Source organism: Corythoichthys intestinalis, chromosome 22, assembly GCF_030265065.1.
Source record: "Corythoichthys intestinalis isolate RoL2023-P3 chromosome 22, ASM3026506v1, whole genome shotgun sequence".
NCBI classification, from domain to species: domain Eukaryota; kingdom Metazoa; phylum Chordata; class Actinopteri; order Syngnathiformes; family Syngnathidae; genus Corythoichthys; species Corythoichthys intestinalis.
Genome location: NC_080416.1, coordinates 17417624 through 17442411, shown reverse-complemented (window position 1 = coordinate 17442411; position 24788 = coordinate 17417624). Strand labels below are relative to the sequence as shown.

General features: G+C 38.6%; 2 protein-coding genes across 3 annotated transcripts in view; one reads left to right on the top strand and one right to left on the bottom strand.

The window, feature by feature from the left end:
- The window catches only part of ctdp1 (CTD (carboxy-terminal domain, RNA polymerase II, polypeptide A) phosphatase, subunit 1), a 79656-nt gene extending 63632 nt beyond the window's left edge, over nt 1–16024 (bottom strand). The window contains exons 1-8 of the mRNA XM_057827913.1: nt 15573–16024; nt 14660–14743; nt 14139–14232; nt 13863–13991; nt 12434–12584; nt 11719–11809; nt 7366–7532; nt 3286–4260 (exon numbers count right to left, since the gene is read on the bottom strand). Coding sequence (XP_057683896.1) covers nt 3286–4260; nt 7366–7532; nt 11719–11809; nt 12434–12584; nt 13863–13991; nt 14139–14232; nt 14660–14743; nt 15573–15862 — 1981 coding nt within the window. The 5' untranslated portion in view covers nt 15863–16024. The remainder of the gene's footprint in view (nt 1–3285; nt 4261–7365; nt 7533–11718; nt 11810–12433; nt 12585–13862; nt 13992–14138; nt 14233–14659; nt 14744–15572) is intronic.
- A 356-nt stretch (nt 16025–16380) lies between these two features.
- adck5 (aarF domain containing kinase 5) overlaps nt 16381–24788 on the top strand; it is a 10409-nt gene continuing 2001 nt past the window's right edge. The window contains exons 1-14 of one of the 2 annotated variants that reach the window (XM_057828416.1): nt 16381–16600; nt 17385–17470; nt 17554–17703; nt 19280–19355; nt 19540–19740; nt 21428–21568; nt 21630–21743; nt 21904–22035; nt 22102–22185; nt 22257–22338; nt 23572–23650; nt 24125–24216; nt 24285–24537; nt 24618–24734. In XM_057828416.1, coding sequence (XP_057684399.1) covers nt 16577–16600; nt 17385–17470; nt 17554–17703; nt 19280–19355; nt 19540–19740; nt 21428–21568; nt 21630–21743; nt 21904–22035; nt 22102–22185; nt 22257–22338; nt 23572–23650; nt 24125–24216; nt 24285–24537; nt 24618–24734 — 1631 coding nt within the window. In that variant the 5' untranslated portion in view covers nt 16381–16576. Of the gene's footprint in view, nt 16601–17384; nt 17471–17553; nt 17704–19279; nt 19356–19539; nt 19741–21427; nt 21569–21629; nt 21744–21903; nt 22036–22101; nt 22186–22256; nt 22339–23571; nt 23651–24124; nt 24217–24284; nt 24538–24617; nt 24735–24788 lie in introns of those variants that run through there. The other variant, XM_057828417.1, reaches the window with a different exon arrangement.

Here is a 24788-nt window from a genome sequence, read left to right as displayed (position 1 = left end):
AAGCGAAATGTTATATTTTTTGTATGAGACGCTTTTTGTTTATGTTTAGTGAACCTGTATAGCGTGCTAAGCTAACGTTGTTGCTAATGCAATGCTTGTGTACTTTTATTTTGTAGTTTTACGACGGTCTAAAGAGGACAATGGTTTGAGGCCATTTTATTAATAAATCAGATGAAAAAGGAAGAAGTCTAATTATTAAGACGTCGTTCACTAGCTGTCTAGCTTTGGAAAAAGTAGACGCTTCGGAGTGAGGACAGCATAGACAGATTTAAATGACAGCAGAGTGAAATGCCCACTACAGTCCTTATATACCGTATGTTGAATATATATATATCCATCTTGTGTCTTATCTTTCCATTCCAACAATTTATTTTACAGAATATATATATAATTTACAGAAAAATATGGCATATTTTATAGATGGTTTGAATTGCGATTAATTGCGATTAATTACGATTAATTAATTTTTAAGCTGTAATTAACTCGATTAAAAATTTTAATCGTTTGACAGCCCTAGTTAAAATATTTGACGCAATTAACGCATGCACTGAATGACCCGCTGACGCATTGCTTCAAACAGATTACAATGACGCCGTTTATGCATATCAAGAGTGAAGAGAATGCCACCGGCCACTTGGGGGCAGTGCCATTCCATACTAATTTTATTCCTTCTAATAGTGGGAGAATTAGTAGTTGTGAGACGTTTAAGCTGTTGCATTGTGCAATATGTGCTCCACACATATTTCTGTAGGTTTTCTTTTAGTGGCAATTATGTGTCTTGTTGTATTTTGGGTAAGATATGTACAGAGATATATATGTTATAAAGGCGAGTGGAAACAGGCCTTCATTGGACCGTGCCATTTATTGGCATAAGCTTCGGCAACTCCTTCACAACAAACATAAGTATCATTTAGTGAAAGCAAAACAAAAAAATATTCCTATTGCTCAAAAAAAAAAAAAAAATGTTCACAAAAAGAAAAGCACTTCAGTCTGTAATAATGAGGCCCTCTTCTCACACAGTTAAACAACAATGCAAAGTGAACCGGCATCCCCAATCAAAATAGCTATGCAAAATACACATAAAACTTACTCAGACTTTGGTCACTCTATTATTATTGTTATTGTTATTTTTATTCTTATTCTTATTATATTAACTCTACTTTTGATTGAAAATTTTACAAATTTTATTAAAACGAAAATATGAAGAGGGGTTTTAATATAAAATTACTATAACTTGTAACTATAACATTTATCTTTTAAGAACTACAGGTCTTTCTATCCGTGGATCCCTTTAACAGAAAGAATGTTAATAATGCCATTTATGGATTTATTGTTATAATAAACAAATACAGTACTTATGTACAGTATGTTGTATGTATATATCCGTCTTGTGTCTTATCTTTCCATTCCAACAATAATTTACAGAAAAATATGGCCTATTTTAGAGATGGTTTGAGTTGCGATTAATTACGATTAATTAAATTTTAAGCTGTGATTAACTCGATTAAAATTTTAATCGTTTGACAGCCGTAATAATTACGCCACGCACATACAAATAAAGCTCAACATATACATGATAAAGCACCTCTGATAGAACACAGACTGTTGAAAATTCAAAAGGGATCGTTTTTTTCATCAACTTACCTTCGAATATACTAGACAGCCAGCCATTTGTATGAATGCGGTCCACCCTCGTCGAAGCGATCTTTGGAACTACCCGAGGCTCAACTACCCGGAAAACCCGGAAGTAAAATCATATAATGGATCCCCATGGGAGTGTCGCAACCCTCTTTATACATGGCCCTGCTGCTAACGATCCTGATTATTTGATTCAGGTGTGTTGGAGGAGGGGGACATGGAAAACAAGCAGGATAGGGGCTCTCGAGGACCAGACTTGGGCACTCCTGTCCTAGAGTTTACTGAACGTAACAGCTGCTCTCCCATTGGATATTGCCTAGCATCTTCCTGGCATCCAATTGGCTAAGAGGGACCTTATTTTATCTGTATGTGTGTATCCCAGTGTCCTCTTCATTCGCCCCCACGGGTGGTTCGACAGCTTTACATGAGTGTATTAAGTTTTATTCTTTGCTCTTTTTTTATTATTACATTATTATGCACAACTCTCTTTTTATGTTTATTGTGCAATAATCTAAATGTAACATGTATTTGTTATGTTTTGATGCTTTTTTTTATGTTTTATAAAAAATTCATGTCTGAATTTCGGGGTGCTTGGAGCGGATTAGGGCATTTACACGAAAAACGCGTCTCTACTTACGAAATTTTTCGTTTACGAAACTACTTCCAGAACCAATTAATTGCGTGAGTACCTCGACATACGATCGCTTCGGCACACGATCTTTTCGACATCCGGGGTAAAATTTGACTCGCTATTTATGACTACATCCAACGACATGCTCGAAATACAACAATTTATGACAGCGCTAAAGTTTCTTTGTTTTCCCACAAGACAGACGCCCAGCGGATTTTCTTGTGAGAGAGTTCAACATGGGTTCCGAGAATGTTAGTGCAGGTGGTGAGAAAGGGAAAAAAGTGACGTTTAACACTGACATTGAAATGAAGATGGAAACAATAGAAAAATATGAGCGTGGTGTGTGCGTCCGTGAACTGGCACGAGATTACGGCCGTGCAAATGTCAACGATGTCGACAGTCCTCATCCGATCTCAGTTCGCCGGTCTTTATAAGTTAAGGTGACAATTACGGTATTATTGAGGTAACATTGCCAAAAAATCGCCAGCTTCGTAAGGTTTTTAATAATTTATTTCAGAACCTGGGCAACACAGCAAGCCTACTGTTCACCGCAGCTGAACAAAGTGAAAGTAAAAAGTCCTCTCTCTTTGTCAAGTCAGCCACGCGGTACGTTCAGGTACACCACTCAAAACACATCTGCCACATTAGAACCTGATTTGTTAAATTATTACAGGTATTATTATTATTACTCAGATTTTTATTCATAATTTATTTATTTTGCTCTGTGTAATTGCTATTTGCAATAGTATCGGTAGCATTTATTAGGGATTTAGTGTCGGTTTTCAGGCTTTGGAACGAACTAATGGAATTATAATGTATTCTTATGGGAAAATCCTGCTCGACATACGACCATTTTGACTTACAAACAAGGTCCTGGAATGAATTAGCTTCGTAAGTTAGAGGTACCACTGTAGTTTTTTTAAATGCAAATTCAAGCATCAAGGGGTTAATGTAAAAACACATTTCTGTAACACCGTAAAACAGAAATTAAACATATTCAAATTGAAATTACATACCAGATTTTGCAGCAATGAGGTGTGTGGTCCCATTGGATTCTTGTGAGCTTAGAACCAAATTCTTGCCAATCTTGGCCCCCAGTGCCTTCGCATGGTAGTACTCACGAGTCCTTTCTATCGGGTAGTTGGTCGGGTACAAGCCGCTGAACACTAACGTCGTGCCGTCTAACGTTTTACTCTTTAGCTCCGGGACGATCTTGCGAATGTCCGGCGTGTCGGGTACTTCCGTCTTTAGAAAAGCCTCGTAACGGGCATAGTATTCGCCGTGAATCCGTTCCAGCACCTCCTCCAGATAAATAAGGTGATCGTCCTTGTCATTATCCACTTCTTCTTCCTCTTCGTCCTCCATGCTCTGGTCCAGGAGCTCCTCCCCCATGGTAACCCCAGATTGTTCACTATTTTGTGATTCGGTTTCAGGTTCCCTCCTGTCCGAGCAGCCGTTCCCAAGCTCTGGGAGGAGAATGTCTGAAGTTTCTGCCGAATCAGAACTTTGGACTTTCCCGCTGCTTTCCTTTGCCTCGTCACTGTCTTCTAGAGAAGCAACTTCATGCTCTGACTTCTTTGTCTGGTTGCCACCATCCACTAAGGGCGTTTTATCTCTAACAGATTCACTGTCGCTGTCACTGGAAAGGTCAAAGTCCAAATTATTGGACTCATTGTTCGGTTTTAAAGAGTTCAAACTGTCCAGCGCCTCCTCTGTCCTGCTAATACTTTCTTTACTATTTTCTTGACTATCAACCCCCTGAGTTTTTTTCACTGCGGCCTCCTCATCAGGCTCTGAATGTTTTTCTGTCAGAACTTCACCCTGCACAGACGCGGCGGGATGTGTCCGTTCATTTGCCGGGATGCCCTGAGAGCAGTGGGAAGCCGCAGACCCATCTTTTACCGGCTTTTTCCTGAGGCCGTTATTTTGCTCATCCGCGCAGAGATTCTCAGACGCCTCTGTGTTTTCAGCAGGACGACCTGGTGGGTTTCCTGAGGGCGAACACGGCACAAGAATCAATTTATATTCAAGAGTACTGAAACGACTGACAGAAGGCGCCAAGTCAAGAAATCGAGATATAATTTGTAATGACTGGAATGAAAACAGATAACAATAAAAGTTCTAATAATTAGTGCAGACAAATTTACAATTGAAAAAGGTGTAACATAATGTTAGCAAGGTCACAATAATGATGTAATATCATGACAAAAAAAATAATAACTATTTCAACATTAGAGTAAAAATTAGTTATTTTCAAGATTTATTTTTAATATTTAAAATAACAACTATCGAGAATGTTGTCAAGTCAAGACAGCTAGTCTTGATTTGTGGGAGGATTTTAACATTAATTCACAATTTCACATATTTTTTTATTCAGGGTTTCTACAGGTATCAACAAATCTCATTTAATGCTTTTTAATGCCACTTTTAACTAATTTAATGCCCATGTCCAACTGCAGATAGTTTCACACACACAAATTGTAAGTCGAGTTGTACGATAATTACTTTTTAATAGGGCTGTCAAATGATTAAAAATTTTAATCGAGTTAATCACAGCTTAAAAATTAATTAATCGTAATTAATCGCCATTCAAACCATTTCTAAAATATGCCATATTTTCCTGTAAATTATTGTTGGAATGGAAAGATAAGACACAAGAGGGACATAAACATTCAACATACTGTACATATGTACTGTATTTGTTTATTATAACAATAAATCCACATGATGGCATTTACATTATTAACATTCTGTCTGTTAAAGGGATCCACAGATAGAAAGACGTAGTTCTTAAAAGATAAATTTGAGTACAAGTTATAGTAATTTTATATTAAGAAAAAGAACGTCTCCTGATCCGCCCAAATGCATGATGGGAAGTTGGGCAACCATAACTGTCAGTGGTGGCCGCAAATAGTATACAGCATGTTCTGCGTTATGTTCAATTAGGCGTGTTAAGAAAAAGAATGTCTCCTGCTCTGCCCAAATGCATGATGGGAAGTTGGGCAACCATGACTTTCTGTGGTAGCTGCATATGGTCACAGTATGTACTGCATTGTGTTCAATTAGGCGTGTTAAGAAAAAGATTGTCTCGTGCGCCGCCCAAATGCATGATGGGAAGTTGGGCAGCCATGACTTTCTGTGGTAGCTGCCTATGGTCACAGTATGTACTGCATTGTGTTCAATTAGGCGTGTTAAGAAAAAGATTGTCTCGTGCGCCGCCCAAATGCATGATGGGAAGTTGGGCAACCATGATCGTTAGTAGTGGCTGCCAAGCTTAAGCCAATAAAAAGTGCGGTCCAATGAACGCCACTCGCATTTCTCTGCCTTTTTGTTCTCAATGTGCTAAAACGACGTCATTGTAAACTGTTTAAGGCAACGCATGAATGGGTCATTCCGCGCATGCGTTAATTGCGTCAAATATTTTAACGTGATTAATTTAAAAAAAATTGACAGCCCTACTTTTTAACCAATATCCCGATAATGTCCAACTCCAAAAATCTGATCAAACCGATACCTATATGTCCGGTCATGGACATATTATTACTAATTGTACTGTGATTGCCCTCTGGATACTTTTATAATGATAAATGTAACAACTTCAAAGTTTTCCAATAAGCATTCTGTGAAAAACAAGATGAAGTTATGGAAAAAGTGCCTATATTGCGCCACTATATTTGTTGTCGAAATTACAATAGTGGAAACATCAGTTTTTTGAATGAAGTGCAAGTGCAAATGCAAAGTGCCAATAAGGCACTCACATACCACATATGGCTCACACAGTGCTTTTGGCTCAAAATAACAACAAAGGTACACAGTTTCAGTACAGTGATGAGGTATGTAATGAATTTATTATTGTTTATTTAATTTTTGCACCATGAGTGCAAATGGTCTGCTAACATAAAAAATTCCAAACATCTTAGTTTAGAGACATCTAATGGTCAATAAGCATAACTGCTGAGCTAAGCTGTAAACAGTCCTTATACAAAGGCAGAAGGCTTCTACAGTCACTTTGAAGGCAACATACATATTGGCCCAAAACCAATAAAGAAAAACAGATTTCGATATTATCCGATGTCATTTTAAAATAGGTTTATCGGCCGTTGTTATCGGATAGCCGATAGTATCGACTCTATTATCCCGTAATGATCTTATCTTACGTTCTCTTATCCCAGCTATCTGATATCATCAGACAATTCTAATAAAAAACATTTTAACTGCCAAGTTTATACAATTTTAAGGGCTTCAAACATTTAATGCTTTTTAAGGCCTGAATTTTGACAAAATCCATTTAATGACTTTTAATGCTTTTTAATGACCTGCATAAAGCCTGTTATTGTAATACAGTGGTACCTAAACATACGGCGGATGAATTTGCGACGCTGTCATAAATCGTCATATTTCGAGCATTTCGCAGGATGTAGAAACAAATGGCGGGTCATATTTTACGTCGGATGTCGAAAAGATCGTGTGTCGAAGTAATCGTATGTCGAGGTAGAACATATTACTCATGTATTACTAATCATCAAATTGAATTTAATATCATTAAAAAAGAAAAAAATACCAAATATTATGAATTTTTTCTCATAATTTCACAATTTAGCTTCTAATCATGGGAGCGCAAATGTTTTTTTTTTTTTTCATTAATGAAATACTAATACAGACGCAACATTTTTAATCCATATATTCATTTGTAATCTACATTGGTGTTTTTCTTGGTATTATCTATTGACTCCTTTTTTTACACAAAAAAAAAATCTCTCAAGAAATATCTGAACAAATTTTTAATTCCAGTTAAACAGACCGATAATTGTTGAAGAATTTGGTCCACTGGTACACTTGTGTCATTGTAAATCGCAGATCAAAGAAAAGAGGCTACACTCCCGTGTCTTCATTTAAAACTCAAGACGCCATTCGAACAATGACCTAACAAGAGTTTCGCCAGAGAACTTGCTTGTTATCTTAAAACTGGCTCCTCGAAATGACTGTGCAAGGAACTGGAAACAAATCCTTGAACATAGCATTGAATTGAACGCGCACTAAACTCGATGGACAAGGACAGTTTCCCAAGAAGAATAAAGAAAATCTTGCTTCTGTACCTTTCTTGGCCATCAGAGCTTCTTGTGAGCCTGGCGGCGCGTTCATGTCCCCGATGCCCTCGAAGTAAATGTACTTTTTCACAGTGATGAGGTTGGGAGCAAACTTCCACACATCTTCACGGTCATCGATGATGCACACCATTGAGTCCCCACAGGGGAAAAGATACCTGTTAGAACAACCAAGGACATAAAGCTTGTTGACATATTCTCCCATAAATGAACTCATTCCCTGCTATTTACAGCGCTTTTTGTCTAATAACAATTGTTTAATGACAATGACGAGCTAAAAACATGTCTTGGGAGACTAAAACAAAAAGAGACAAATGCCAGTTTTTGTCTGATGAGAGGAAAAGGAGATTAAAATTCGCCATCGTTTCCGTAATAAGCTCATAATGTGACAAGATATGCCATATTGCTTTAGCCTATAAAGATCTATGCTCAGTGATCATCACACACTAAATGTAACCTTAGCATAGCATTAGCATCTAGCAAGGTGAATGTCGTCTTAAACTCTTGGAGAACTTTCTTGGCGTCCAGGTGAGTTTGATTAAATGAAAATAATCACGAAGATGGCGATGTCCTTGAAGACTACAATCATGTGCACGTCTGTCAATGTTCATTCGAAATTGTTGGAAACCTTTTTTTTTCTTCCCCATTTTGACTGGTGGATTCCTGTGAATGATCACTAAAGAGACCCAACTAATTAAAACATTAAAGTAGGCATGTGCCAGTTACCAGTTTCAAGGTTTACCGTGGTATGAAAACGTCACGGTTTCAAAACCACAAAAATTTCTGTCAAACCTTAGTACGGTATTAACTACAGTGATCCCTCACTACTTCGCGCTTCGAATTTCGCGGTTTCAGTCTATCGCGGATTTTTTTCAGTCAAAAAAATATATATACATGAATAAAACATTAAAATAATAGAGAAAATATGGTGTAAAATCTGCCCGTTCCCTAACAGAAGGCAAGGAGAGCCCGCCCAACTCATATTCCACCGCTCTGATTCGCTGGCCAGCATCACTCGGGAATATCGCAAGCTGATTGGCCGAGATGTTTAACCTTGCTGCTATCGAAGGAAAATGGCTCCAAAGCGTCCTCAGCCTGCTCAATCCTCTAGCGAACCCAAGAAGAAAAGAAAAATGATGACGGTGCACGAGAAAGTTCAATTACTGGACGTGCTTAAAGTTGGCCACAGCTATGTGTCTGTTGCACGCCATTACGGACTAACGAATCAACCGTTCGTTACATAGAAAAAGACGAGGCGAGAATCCGAAAGACTGCCTCAATGTCGTTTTCCAGGGGCACTAAGCAAGTGGTGACTCCTCGCAACAAGACGATTGTAAAAATGGAAAATGCACTAACAGTGTGGATATAAGACTGTCGCGAAAAGAATGTGAGTCTTGACACAAACATGATTCAGGCAAAAGCCAAAGCGCTGTATGATAGCCTCATTCCTGAAGGAGAGTTGAATGAAGGTGGCGGTGATGCCGACTACGACGAGGATGAACCACAGCCTAGTACCAGTGCTTCAAGTGAAGAAAATTGTGGTTTTGTTGCCAGCAAGGGCTGGTTCGAAAAATTCAAAAAGAGGTTTGGACTTTGCAGCGTTACATTGCATGCGGAGGCCTCCTCGGTGGACCATGACGCAGCTGTTCGTTAAGTTGAGGACCAATTTCCCAAATTAATTGAAGAGGGTGGCTATCTCCCGGAGTAGGTGTTTAACATGGACGAGACTGGCCTTTTTTGGAAGAGGATGCCATCCAGGACGTTCCTTTTCAAGGAAGAAGTGAAGTGTGGCTTTAAGGCCCACAAAGATCGCGTGACTCTCAAGCTTCTCAATAAATCATCTTTACCTTCATACCCATTGTTCTACAGTTTTTTTCTTCATTTATCAAGATCATCAGTGTGGTGAGTACATTTTATTCATCTTATGCAAGTTATTGCATTAACTTTTCTAACTAGTGTACTGTATACACAAAAAGATATATAAAGAATGTAATATACATAAAATAAAATTCTTCTGTATCCAAGCAGCTGAATAGGACAGGTTTAAAAAAAAAAAAAAAAAAAAAAAAAAAATCTTTGTTTTTTTTTGGGGGGGGGGGTCGCTACTTCACGGTTTTTCACTCATCGCAGTGGGTTCTGGTCCCCATTAACTGCGAAAAACTAAGGGATCATTGTATTTTTATGTCACATTGTTGTTATTGAGGCAGATAACACGGCTAGTTAGCATGCCAAACGGCTAACTAGTTTCCTCTCTACCATTAGCCTGCTTTTGTGAAGTCTCCTACCATTGTAAAAATCTGTTCTAAATAACATTTTCATAATACAGCTTGTGGTGTTTTTTCTCTCTGCCGACTTTCTGTGTTGAGAGAGGTTTGGTGTGTGTGTGTGTGTGTGTGTGTGTGTGTGTATAATGTGTAAATAATGATACGAGTCATACACACACGCACACTGTCTCTTGCTCTCGCTCTCCATTAATTTTCAACTAACTGATATCAATAATAGTAGATGTATGTGTTTTACATAAAATCAATTTGATCACATATTGTTTAAGTCCAGTTGCTTTTTTTTTGTTCTTGTTCTCATATTGAGCAACTTGAGCTGTGGCTGTGGGTTTAGTCTATAAATTCTATTCATATCAATTTGATTTAAAATATTTCAGTTATTTATTTTTTGCCGTTTTATATATTTTAACATTATAGTCATGTTGATGTAACAATTTCCAAATATGTTGTGAAAAATAAAACAAAAATCCTCCTCAATAGATTTTTTTTTTTACCCATACATCTACAAATAACACATTTTCGGTTGATCACAACATACTACTCAGCAGATTGGAACAGTGGGTAGGGCTTACTGACACTATTCTTCAGTGGTTCACATCCTATTTACATGATAGGGATTTCTTTGTGTCAATTGGAAACTATCAGTCAGAACGAACCAAATTCACGTGTGGAGTCCCTCAAGGGTCAATTCTTGGACCACTCTTATTTAACATCTATATGCTTCTGTTAGCTCAGATAATGGAACAGTATGACATCTCCTATCACGCCTATGCAGATGACACACAACTGTACATTTCTGTGTCCCCACATGATTATAGTCCCTTAGTCTCCCTGAGTAAATGCATTCATCAAATCAATGAATGGATGTGCCAGAATTTTCTCCAGTTAAATGTGGAGAAGACAGAGGTGATCATTTTTGGGCCAAAAAAGGAAAGGTCAAAGATAAGCAGCCAACTTAGCACAATGTCACTTACAGCTACAAATCAAGTCAGAAACCTTGGCGTAATTATTGACTCAGACCTAAAATTTGATAGCCATCTAAAGTCCGTCACTATATCCGCTTATTACCATCTAAAAAATATAACCAGAATTAAGGGGCTTCTGACTCAACAAGACATGGAAAAACTTATGCATGCATTCATTTTCAGCAGATTGGACTACTGCAACGGTATATTTACAGGTCTTGATAAAAAATCAGTCAGGAAGCTGCAGCTAGTACAGAATGCTGCAGCCAGAGTCCTCACAAATACAAGGAAGCTGGACCACATTACACCGGTTTTGAAATCGCTACACTGGCTTCCAGTGAGTCAAAGGATAGACTATAAAATACTACTGCTCGTCTACAAAACACTTAATGACCTTGGACCAAAATACATGCTTGACTTGTTAGATTCCTATGTGACATCTAGACCCCTAAGGTCGTCTGGAACGGGTCTTCTGCATGTTCCAAGAACAAGAACCAAGCAGGGTGAGGCAGCATTTAGTTATTATGCTCCTCACCTCTGGAACAAGTTACCCGAACGTCTGAAGTATGCTCAAACTGTTAGCTCCTTTAAATCAGGGCTAAAAACGCTTTCGTTTGGCACTGCATATCCATAACTGTCTATATATTTCAACCTACCTGCCTTCTATTCCTCTTGTGCTTATCTCCATTGCTGATTTCAATGATTATTAGTAGTAGTAGTTTTTGCTTTATTTTTATTTTTGTTTTATTTTTATTTATTTATTTTTATTCTGTGATTAAATGCGATCTTTTGTCTTGGTTTTTACGTTGTGTTGATTTAAATGTGATTTTTATGGTCTTCATGTGATGTAAAGCACTTTGAATTACCTTGTGTTGAATTGTGCTATATAAATAAATTTGCCTTGCCTTGCCTTGCCTATAATTGCAATACCGTGAAATCGCGGTATTTTGGCTTAAGGTTATCATACAGTCAAAATTTCATACCGGCACATGCCTACATTAAAGTCAAATTTGCATTAAAACTCCAAATGAGCTATCAATTATTAGTGGAGTATATATTGACAAAATTTGGTATTTATAGCACATATTAAATCCCACCTAAGATTCCCCGTCTTTGAGAAGGGGTCAATGCATTCATCTCTAGACAGGATGCGATGTGAGAACAGCTTCGTTTCCGGGTCCAGAAAGCCTAACAAAACAAAATAAGAGAAAACATGATCATATTTTTGTTCCTTTTTCAAATCAAGCATTCCATTCAAATAATTTCACAACCCCTCTTGCTTTCTTGACAGGAAATATACTGCAGCTGGAGACCTGGGCTGGCCTCAACTCATCAGAGGTAGTAAATTTCAATTCCAAATGCATTAAACATTCATCGCATGGCTGCAAAACAGTGCCTTGCAAGGGTTATATACCACTTGGCGTGATGGAAGACTGCAGGCAGAATAAGGGATGGCCTTTATCAGACTAGCTCAATTTCATCCAACGCTCAATCAAAATTCTGCTGAGAGGACAGATGACATTTTTTCATCACTGGGCTTCCATGGATGAGTACGAGTATGTAACTTAAGACTGCTGAAGGGAGAACTAAAAAATGCACATCCTGATGTCGTTTATTCTCTTTGGTATTCATAATGTCAAGGTTAAAATAAAAAATACAAAAAGTCTATCAATGTTATGATTTGAAACGGTATATTGGCGGATAGCGCCCCTTTGTGGATGTAAGGTGGAATTACAACTGGCACTATACACGTTTTACTGCAAATGGACATTAATCTATGAAAGAAATAAAAGAAAAGTGTTACCAAATTACCCGCAATAGTGTGTGCATAAAGGCGGCTCCCGAACGTGAAGACGTGCAACTCATACAATTTGGCAATTTTCTCCAGAAATTCTTTGCAGTGCGGCCGTAGTCGCGTGTGGAGCATCGGCTCTCCTCGACCCAGCTGGAAGTGAAAAATCCCCTAAAAGAAAATAAATTTTAAGAAGTTAGAAAATTGGCATTAAACATTTGTTGTGGGCCATGGTCCAACAGAGGACGAAGAGGTAAGCCATTTTGATATTTTTACTTTTTTTTTTTTTTAGTGTGGGGTTTTGCCGTGTTGCTTTTGTCGGACAATGATGACCTGAAAAAAATTAAAATGGTATCTGACTGCCACCGTTACCTTTTCTTTTGTAAAAAAAAAAAAAAAAAAAACAACTTTAGTATGGGGGAAGTGTAAATAAATTCTAGAATTAAGATTTGCTATTCATAAAAAAATTTAAAGTGTTGGTTTTAACTGAGTAGCATTTGCGATTGCTACACAAAAACAGCAATGTAAATTGCCCCCAAAACCAGTCAGAGACGTAAGAAAACCAGAGGATATAATATATAAGAAAGTCAGGGCATATGGTGGTAAAGGATAGATTGTTGAGACAGGAGAATGTCATTGTCAGTGGCGTAAGGCAATGCACACAAGGAAAAGGTGTTGATAAAAAAGCTCATTCTGGATCAGGTCGGCTCTTTTTGCTGTCGTTTTGAGGCAAGGCAAATGTATTTATATAGCACAATTCAACACAAGGCAATTCAAATTGCTTAACATCACATGAATACCATAAAAATTACATTAAGTCAATAGAACGTAAAAACAAAGACAATCGAAACAGGAAATAAAATTATACATAAAAATTGCATTTAATCACGAATAGAATAAAAAAATAAAAAATCATGAGCCCTCGACACTCAAGCTATGTCTTTAACTGAACATTTGTATGTTTTTCCACATCTTTACCAGTGAATTTGGCACCAGGGACATCATTTTTGGACAGAATTGGTAGGTTTAGCTCAGTGAACATCTCGTTCGTACACTATTTCCATGCATTTACTATTAGGGACAAACGGGAGGTTGACCCGCCTAGAACTAATTGCTCACGTCATGAACACTGATGGGCAAAAAGTGACTTATTGCTTGCGGTACGCCATTTCAGTTTTATTTTTGACATTGCACAGGGTGCATTCAAGGACTGCAATCAAAAGGACAGTAAATTTATTCTATGATCACAACAGAGATACCACTAGATGGAGTCAAGGTAATATTTTATTGCTTTGGCCTGAGCATAAAAACAGCAACAAGAAAAGATAAAAAGTTTTTCCAAATGAAAAAAAGAGTCACGGTCAGATCATGATGTGTGGGTATTCACTGTAAATCGAACACTGGTGTAGGGATAGTCAGTTAAAATATATTGTATGCTGTGAAAAGTACCTTATTGGACATTTTCTGGCAGTGTTGATCAGTGGTATGGATAAGCGTCTGGTCAAGATCCACCATCAGGACCAGCTTTTTGTTGCGGTGAAGCCTCTGCTGGTCCTCTCGGCCTAACTGCTCTGCTTGCTGTTGAGATGGAGGACAGGTCATTAAAATTTGAAAACAAAAACCACGAACAAAGAAATTATTATGAACTATTGCTTGTGATTAATGTGTGTTAAATTTTACATACAATACATGCAACGCTGTACTTAAAGGCATTACACGGCTCACCTCAGAGCTGACCATCAACTCGGGTACACTGTGCACCATGGAGACGGTTGCCGTGGAGATGGGAGTTTGCTGGTTTCCATTTGTGCTCTGCAGCCTGTGAGAGAATGAAAGAAGAGAGTGAAGGAGGGTGAATTAACGAATGGTTGCTATGCACGTATTTGAGTACATGCTGACTTTTAAAAAAAGCGCTTTCGAGAAGATGCTATTAATAGATAAGTGTTTTGATTTCTAGGAAATTTACAATGGGTTGGTTTCAATGAAACTGACACAGAGTGAAAGGGAACATAAATGATTAATCAAAACTGTAGTCTCAAACTTGCACTGTGTTGGCTTTTGCCACTGAAATGATGGCACCACAAACACTAGAGTTATTACGATGCTTGTTTTTTTTTTTTTTTTTTTGTTAATTAACAAGGCATAGAACATGTATGATACATAAATGTGGGTAGCGGACACATAAATGAGTGCGAGTGAGTTTTCAATCATCTTGACAATGTCAACATTTTTTTGCATGCCCTTACTGAGTCAGGTCCTGGCCACATTCGGCACACAAGCCTTTCATTACGATCGGGTGGCTGCATCCTGCAATTCTGACAATGACGCCTCTGACGGAATAAAGAGACAAATGAAGAAATTAATAGTTTCACTTAATATACAAGGTGATTCAATGAAGAAATTAATAGTTTCACTTAATATACAAGGTATTTCAATCAAGTGATTTCGTAAACATTAAATACTTGAAACATAGTAATTAGGTTTAATTCACCAGTGATTCTCATGATTTGATTTTCTGTCAGTTGTTGATTCATTACTGATATCTCGTTCTGATAGACATAGTTTATTCATCTACAAGGGAATTGCACTTGATATTAGAGATAATGATTGTAATAAAGTCATTGAATTGCAATAACATAGAAATCACTATATCTTATTTTGTTTGACATAAATAATCCGATATGTACATGATTCATCTGAAAACGAGTTACAATAACATTCAAGAAAACATTTCAAGCACGCGGCATTTGCGTCGTCAAGGTCAACACCGCTAAACAACGCGCAACTTCCGCTTTCAAAATAAAAGCAACCACACGTTGCGCATGTAAACCCAAACAACACGTTAATACAAATATAAAGAGTCATTAAACGGTAAAATTTAATAATGTATGACTTATAATTCGCTTTACTGTGGAATAAAAGCCATTTATGTGCTCCACTGAAAGACAAGTACTTAACTTTAAAAGTCTAGGTCAAACATCATAACACCGTCTTTTAGCTAACTTGATTGCGCGTAACGAGACAACTACCAAACAAGCTAGCCTTCACATTAGCGCCCATGCTTCAGCAAAGTTAACCCGTAAGGTAGATAGCATAATACTGATACGATTCAGTTCATATTCGCGAGTGAACCATAAAGGCTTCTAAGAAATTACTCACCCTGGAGGTATGACCTGTCCGGGTTGACAGCACAGTTCCTGAACGACTCCCGCGCGGTCCGACTTCACCTTCCTCTCATGTAGTCTGGGTGTCCCTTCCACCTTCTCCGGGGGTATGGGGACGCAGAGCGCTAACACGGAGTCCACGTTGACGTAAGACCCCGGCTTGACTTTCCACTCCACGAGACGACAGGGGAAAGTCCCAATTGTACAGCAGATATCTGACACTTGCAGCGCGGGGCCCAGCGTTGATGCATCGCCGCCGCCAGAATCAGCGGGAGGGTCCTCCATCTGCAAAAAAAACCCTTTTGCAATATTCCGTTTGAATCGTATCCGCTACAGATGTAACGCCCAAATCATTAAAAGGAGCAAAGGCTTGTTATAACAGCAATGGTGGGATTTAAACCTGCTAGCTTCGACAGCCAGCTCCGTTCACTCTTCCCGCCCGTAAACAGGAAGTGGCAACACTGCAGACGCGCAGTTCGCGATGACAACTTCCTGTAGAGTTGAACTAAAAACCTAATAAACTAATGTAATGTAAACGCACAATTAAACAAATACATAAATAAACACGAAACGCATATAATCACAAGTTCATAATGGACACTTTTTTTTTTAACCTAATATGAACCAATTCAAATAAAACTTAAAGTTGAGTTGATGATTGTTCGAATGCAACGAATCTAAACATTGTTTATTTATGTATTATCTATTTGTAACATAATAAATCACTATTAAAGTATTTAAGATTTGCAAACACGGGAAGACGTGTAAATAGTAACTACTCCGCACAACGTTGCACGTGAGTAACAAAAACGAAAGTATTTACAGAGAGTCATCTTATGTTGTATGTACTCTTTGTCTATTTTAAACCAATAGCAAGCGCTCTGTGGGAAAAAAATGTAGTTGTAAATGCAAGCTCACAGAGGACGTTACCATTTGATGTAAAGAAAGTCACTTAGGACTCAAATCACCCTGGCGCCGACCTCTATTTACTAAGAAAACATGACGAAGAAGATCCAAGGAGCTGTATGTTACTCTTGTATTATATCGTAATAGCTTGTAGCTTAACAGTTAAGTCTTCTTAGCGAACGCTAGCTAATAGATTAGTAGTAGTAGCTAACACGATTTTATTACAATGTAATAGTGGTTGCTTTAGCAACTAAATATGTCAAATCGTGCATTTGGCATTCAAATGCCAATCCTAATTTTGTGTGTTTAAGCACGTCGCAATCTTCTTCGTTAGTTAAAGCTAAGTTAATACCCATTCACTACTATCTAAGTAATGTGATTTATTACATCATAAAACAAGTAGTGCTCTTTGGTAATGGGATCAGTCCTAATATTTGTGACTATGTGTGGCTAACAGTTTGACACTTGAACTGTCAAGTCCCTGACAACTCTGCATCATTTTGAGACACTGTGTCCCTCACATGCAGACATCCAAAACAAAAACAACCCTCAACATGTCCTGAGTTGGACACGTTGGCCTTGGCTTAAAATACTAAACCCCCACCCCTCTTCCCACTTTTTCCTCTCTCAGCACACATACCGTTGAGGGCCATATTAAATGTTTATTATGTTTATCATCATTTCCAGAACTCGAATGGACTTTTCCGTGTGTACTATATCACCAAATAGACTTATTCAGTTAAGCACATTCCTGTTTAAATATCAGCCAACACTCTGAGCTTGGGATGCTGCGTTTAAAGTCCACAGTTCACTGGATTCTTAGCCCTGCTTCCTGGTCACACGTTATCCTCAATGCACGTTATTATTTTTATATTTATTGTGATTTCTTCCTCCCCACTAGTGTACATTGTGTCTGCATCATGTCGCTCTTCTCCAAAGGAATCCTGGTTCATCACTGCAGTGCTCCAGAAGCTTTAGTTCACTCAGGTGCCAAATACAAGCCATACATATACCATAAAAGTGACTACACTACACACTTTTATCATTTGGTCTCTTCTACCTCCTCCTAGGGAAGGAAAGCGTAGGGGGTTGTTACGGAAGACACTTGCCACCATCGCAGTGGGTGTGCCAGTGGCGGCGGGCGTGAAATATGCCGTGTCGGACAAGAGAGAGCGGAGGAAGATGAGGATAGTGACTGAAGGATTTGGTCGGTTCTGCAGGTTTGGGAATGTTTTTGGGTACAATGTCACAGTTTTTGCATACTAATAAATAGTACAGAAATCATGATGTTTTTACTGTAATTACTGGTACAGTATATCATAATTACTGTATTCTGGCCCTCTCATGTAGCTTAAAAGAATGAAAATATTGTAATTTTCAGACTGTAAGCCATCACCCACCAAATTTCACACGAAATCGGCATTTGTTCATAGATAAGCCACACCAGACTATAAGCCGCAGCTGTCCTCAATATATAATTGGAAATTTACAAGATAATAACCGGTAACACTTTGACAGCAGCGTCATAAGACAGTCATAACTATGACATGACACTGTCCTGTGCATTAATGAATGCTTATGCCAGATGTTACTTCGTGTCTTCCGGCAAATTATCTCACTTTTGAATGGATGCAAAAGATCCGAGCTGGACATTAATAGAGTGAGTTACAAAATTTGCCGGATGACACTTAATGACATCTGTCATAAGCATTCATTATTGCCCATGATAGTGTTATGTCATAATTATGACGGCCTTATGACGTCACTTTCAAATAAAGTGTTACCAATTACCATAATTTTCAGACTATAAGGTACACCTGACTATAAGCCACCTTCCACCACATTTGACACGAAAATGACATTTGTTGATAGGTAAGACGCACTGGACTATAAACCGCAGCTGTCCTCACTGTATTATGGGATATTTACACCAAAAGATATTAACTGGTAACACTGTATTTGATAGCGAAATCATAAGACTGTCAGAACATCAAATGAACCAACCAATTAAGCTTTGAACCAATTAGCTGCAAAGCTTCATTTGGCCGTCATTGCTCCCTTGGGGGTGGCAGTCCACCTCTGCTGCCACCTGCTGTCAACACTGTTGTCATCCATCATGCCTCCCAGCATGCATTGCAGCACTATAGATGTAAATAACAATCAAAATGCATGTTCTGTACTAATTATTTGTTCAGTTACTTTTCCAGTTGTTTCATTAATTGCTAGTATTTGGTAAAACTTTATTTTACAGTGGCGCCATAAGACTGTCATAAGACAATCATAATTAGGACATGACACTGTCATGTGCCTTAATGAATGCTTATAACAGATGTTATTTAATGTCATCTGGGAAATTATCCATTCAAATAATTTTGAATGGATGTAAAAGATCCGAGCTGGACAGAAATGGAGTTAGTGCCATAATTTGCCGGATGACACTGAATGACATGTGTCATAAGCATTCAGTAATGTCCATGATAGTGTCATGTCATAATTATAAAGGTCTTATGACAGTCTTATGACGCCACTGTCAAATAAAGCATTACCTATTAACACAAATAAATCAACAAATAAACCGCATTGGACTATAAGCTGCAGGATTCAAAATGAAGGAAAAAAGTAGCGGCTTATAGTCCAAAAATTACAGTAACCCAAATAAATCAAACAAAAACAAACATAATTTTGTTTAATCGAATATGGGCATTGTGCTTATTTATACCTTTCCCCAACTGTGCTTTAGGGCTTAGATTTGTTTTTAGAGCATCTGAAAATATGTTGTGACTTTGCACATTTTAGATCTCTCTATGTGGGACTCGTGATATCAGTGGACTACTGGTGGACCACCAATGTGTCTCTTCGGGGTTTGGATGAGGTAAGCTTCATGAATGGTAAAGATAATTATGAGGTTTAGTAAATCATACCAGTATATAGAACAATAGTCTTCTAAAAATGAAAAGTCTGCAACCAACAGTTCAAATAAGACTTAAAAATATGACTTTCTATTTGACACTTTATTAAAAGTCCATTTCTTTGTTATTTAATGTGTTACTTGCTAGAGCAGCCCATCCTACACTTCGGCAATATCAGCTTGCCACCAAAGAGCGGCAGAGAGCATGGTGGAGGGTGCCATAAAAAATGGGGGCTTATACATCAAACTGGGCCAAGGTCTGTGCTCTTTTAACCATCTCCTGCCGCCTGAATACATCCGTACCTTGCAAGTCCTGGAAGATAGAGCCTTGAATAGGCGATACAAAGAGGTGAGGACAGCAGAGGACAAGGACAACAAAAGTTAAACAAAGAATACAGTGGGGCAAATAAGTTTTTAGTCAACCACTAATTGTGCAAGTTCTCCCACTTGAAAATATTAGAGAGGCCTGTAATTGTCAACATGGGTAAACCTCAACCATGAGAGGCAAAATGTGGAAAACCCCCCCAGAAAATAACACTGTTTGATTTTTAAAGAATTTATTTGCAAATCATGGTGGAAAATAAGTATTTGGTCAATACCAAAAGTTCATCTCAATACTTTGTTATGTACCCTTTGTTGGCAATAACAGAGGCCAAACGCTTTCTGTAACTCTTCACAAGCTTTTCACAAACTGTTGCTGGTATTTTGGCCCATTCCTCCATGCAGATCTCCTCTAGAGCAGTGATGTTTTGGGGCTGTCGTTGGGCAACACGGACTTTCAACTCCCTCCACAGATTTTCTTTGGGGTTGAGATCTGGAGATTGGCTAGGCAACTCCAGGACCTTGAAATGCTTCTTACGAAGCCACTCCTTCGTTGCCCTGGCTGTGTGTTTGGGATCATTGTCATGCTGAAAGACGCAGCCACGTCTCATCTTCAATGCCCTTGCTGATGGAAGGAGATTTTCACTCAAAATCTCTCGATACATGGCCCCATTCATTCTTTCCTTTACACTGATCAGTCGTCCTGGTCCCTTTGCAGAAAAACAGCCCCAAAGCATGTTTCCACCCCCATGCTTCACAGTGGGTATGGTGTTCTTCGGATGCAATTCAGTATTCTTTCTCCTCCAAACACGACAACCAGTGTTTCTACCAAAAAGTTCTATTTTGGTTTCATCTGACCATAACACATTCTCCCAGTCGTCTTCTGTATCATCCAAATGCTCTCTAACAAACGCAGACGGGCCTGGTTGTGTACTTTCTTCAGCAGGGGGACACGTCTGGCAGTGCAGAATTTGAGTCCCTGGCGGTGCATTGTGTTACTGATAGTAGCCTTTGTTACTGTGATCCCAGCTCTCTGTAGGTCATTCACTAGGTCCCCCCGTGTGGTTTTGGGATTTTTGCTCACTGTTCTTGTTATCATTTTGACGCCACAGGGTGAGATCTTGCATGGAGCCCCAGATCGAGGGAGATTATCAGTGGTCCTGTATGTCTTCCATTTTCTAATAATTGCTCCCACAGTTGATTTCTTTACACCAAGCGTTTTACCTATCGCAGATTCAGTCTTCCCAGCCTGGTGTAGGTCTACAATTTTGTCTCTGGTGTCCTTCGACAGCTCTTTGGTCTTGGCCATAGTGGAGTTTGGAGTGTGACTGACTGAGCTTGTGGACAGGTGTCTTTTATACCGATAATGAGTTAAAACAGGTGCCATTAATACAGGTAACAAGTGGAGCCTTGTTAGAAGTTAGACCTCTTTGACAACCAGAAATCTTGCTTGTTTGTAGGTGACCAAATACTTATTTTCCACTCTAATTTGGAAATAAATTCTTTTTAAAAAATCAAACAATGTAATTTTCTGTTTTTTTTTTTTTTTTCCACATTCTGTTTCTCATGTTTGAGGTTTACCCGTGTTGACAATTACAGGCCTCTCTAATATTTTCAAGTGGGAGAACTTGCACAATTAGTGGTTGACTACATACTTATTTGTCCCACTGTACATGAATAGATTTGTCAGGATTATTTTGATGTCATTGGGTCAGGTGGATGCTCTTTTCCAAGAAGACTTCAACAAAAGCCCACAGGAGATGTTTAAAAGCTTTGATTATGAGCCTATAGCTGCTGCCAGCTTGGCTCAGGTTCACAAGGCAGAACTCTTAGATGGAACTTCCGTCGCTGTGAAGGTGAGCACATATTAAATCAAAGCTGAAGACAAATTCAGTCAACCTAATTTCATCATTTTAGGTGCAGTACATTGATCTCAGGGACCGCTTTGATGGTGACATCAGGACATTGGAGGTACTGCTGGATATTGTCAAATTCATGCACCCGAGCTTTGGATTCCGATGGGTACTCAAGGTCAGAAAGCCTGCATCATTAACCTTAACTTAGTTGTTTGAATTTAACTTCATGCGTGGGCAGGCACTTGAAAGACACAGCTATTTGTAGAGAATCTATTATAAAGACAATTTCCTGTAATAAAGACTGAGCATGATATGCTGACTAAATGGCCATTTAGGATCTGAAGGGGACTCTGGCACAAGAGCTCGACTTCGAGAACGAGGCCAGGAACTCGGAGAGGTGCGCCGACGAGCTGAAACACTTCAAATTTATTGTGGTGCCAAAAGTGTTCTGGGAGCAAACCAGTAAGGTGAGGTTAAGCACGCTATACATGATGACACTCATCTATTTAAAAGCTTCTCATTCTCGTTTCAAGAGGGTGTTGACGGCCGAGTTTTGCAAAGGTTGTAAGATCAACAATGTGGAAGAAATTAAAAGACAAGGACTGAGCTTGAAAGATGTGAGTTGTCCACTCCAGAATCTTGAAATATCCATAGTTTAGAAGTCTGACAGGGGGATAATAATTCACAGGCCGCCGACAAGCTGATCCGAGCATTTGCTGAGCAAATATTCTACACGGGTTTTATCCATGCTGATCCACATCCTGGAAATGGTGAGTCAGTGAACAAATGAATTACAGGAGTACATTCTTTAATGAAGTGTGCTTTAATACTAAATATTTTTTGCTTGCTTTACATTCATAGCTTTGTGTTTATTGGTAAGTTTATTACTTTCATGTCTATCTTGTGGCATCTATCGGCAATTACAATAACAGGCAGGGTGTCAATTATGTTAAGATTTCTGCTATTCATGGGCAGCAGTGGAATGTAATGAAGTAACAGTAGTTCGTTATTGTACTTAAGTACATTTTTGTGTAGCTGTACTTTACTTGAGTACAAATGTGAAGTGGTACTTTTTACATTTACTTCACTACATTTTACCGCATGTATCTGTACTTTTTTACTCCACTACTTTTCAAATCGTCACCTGCGTAACATGCTGCTTTTATTTTTTTCTCATTGTGAACCGAGTGTCGTTTTCATGCTTCCGCCCCAATCCATAAGTCCCATGCAACAATCCCGTAACTGAGCATTAGAAGCAGCAACACGTGTACAAGCAAGATTAGGCAGGTGGACAAGATATTGACCAATAAAACCAACAGTGAGAGCAGCGCACTGAGATGGGTGCTGCACACTCATGTACAGTAGGTGGCGGTATGCACCTGATCGTTGTTTGCAATGTGTCATTAAGTTTTGAAGTTTTTGAGCTTGTTAAGCTTCTGTTTACTGTGCAGTAAATGTTACTGTATTTTTCACTGTTCACAGTTGTAAATAAAACTGAGCAGTCAATTAATTTTCTGGTTCATACTTTGAATATTGACTCAGATCTCTGTATGTATGTATATTAAAAATATATATACACTACCGTTCAAAGGTTTGGGGTCTGAGCGACCCCAAGTTTTTGAATCGTAGTATATCATATGGGATTTTTCATTATGTACACTACGGTTCAAACGTTATAAAGCAAGTACTTTTGTACTTTTTGTGCTTTTGAGTGTTTTTTTTCTTAGATACAAGAACCTTTGTACTTTTTGTACTTTTGAGTATTTTTTTTCTTAGATACTTGTACTTATACTAAGTAATTTTTTGGACGTGTGTCTGTACTTTTAGTAAAAAAAAAAAAAAAGAGTACATCCACCACTGCTTGTGGAAGGTACAATCTTTGCAGTATAAAAACGTTATTTGTACAAATGGTCCTCCTGGATTACTCCTGTTTGTAGTGAATGAATGAATACATGCTCCTGCTTGTTTTTTTTTTAATGGTTTATTATTATTTTTTTTCCCAGTTCTTGTGAGGCGAGGTCCCGACAACAAGGCAGAGTTGGTGCTTTTGGATCATGGCTTGTACGAATACCTCAGCCAACAGTAAGTCACAATGTAAAAATACAAGGTGATTCAAAAAGAATGTGCCAAAACCTTTGCAGTGTATTAAAAAAACAAAACAATAAGTAGCTGGATACAAATATTGTACAGTATATAACAGGTTTTTATTTCATGCTTTACAAGTGCTCAATGTGACCGTCACAAGCGGCACGGACAACATCAAGCCGATATTAAAAAGGATTCCAAAACGCGCTTCAGGATACGCGCAAACTCAAGCACACAAAACGCCCTCTGCTGAGGAGTTGTGATTTTGAGCGTAAATAACCGAATGATTTTCTGACAAATTGAAATTGACATCCAGTTAAACAAGGTTAATTCCTGTATCAAATGATCGCTAATTCAGTCTATTTCAATTATTCTAAAATGAATAAATGTGTGATTTTGGCGCATTCTTTTTGAATAACCTTGTATACATTCAATTGACATTTCATTTCACACATTCTCTTCACCTTTTAGTGACCGTGTGGCTTTGTGTAAATTATGGAGATCTATCATCCTGCGAGATGAAGCTGCTATGGAAATGTACTCCAAAGCGTTAGGTGTCAAAGGTAAGGTTGAATTTAACTACCCCTTCACCTACTAACACCAGGAGTAAGTCACAATCTCACCTTTGCAGAATACTTCCTCTTCTGCGAGATGCTGCTACAGCGGCCCATCAACATGCGCGAGTTGCGCCTGTGCAATATCCTGAGTGGAGAGGAGACGGCCTACATGCGCCAAATGGCTGTCCACCGCTTCAACAGCATCATGGAAGTGCTCAAATCCATGCCCCGGCCCATGTTGTTGGTCTTCCGGAACATCAACACGGTTCGGAGCATCAACATCACGCTGGGAGCGCCTGTTGACCGCTACTTCGTGATGGCCAAAAGGTTGGTATTTTTAAATCTAATGTGCAAGTGCACCTGTTTAGGAAGACTTAATCTATAAATGATCATTATTTGGCTTTCAGTGCGGTGCGATCTTGGGGAAAGATCCATGCAGAGAAAACCAGTATGCTGCATAGATTCTGGGTAGTCCGCTGGTTGTGGACTAGATGGGAAGGCCTCAAGTTCGAGCTGGCTTTAAGGTAAGTTTGCATCACATTTTTCATAATTCCTACACTAAAAATGACTTCCGTTTC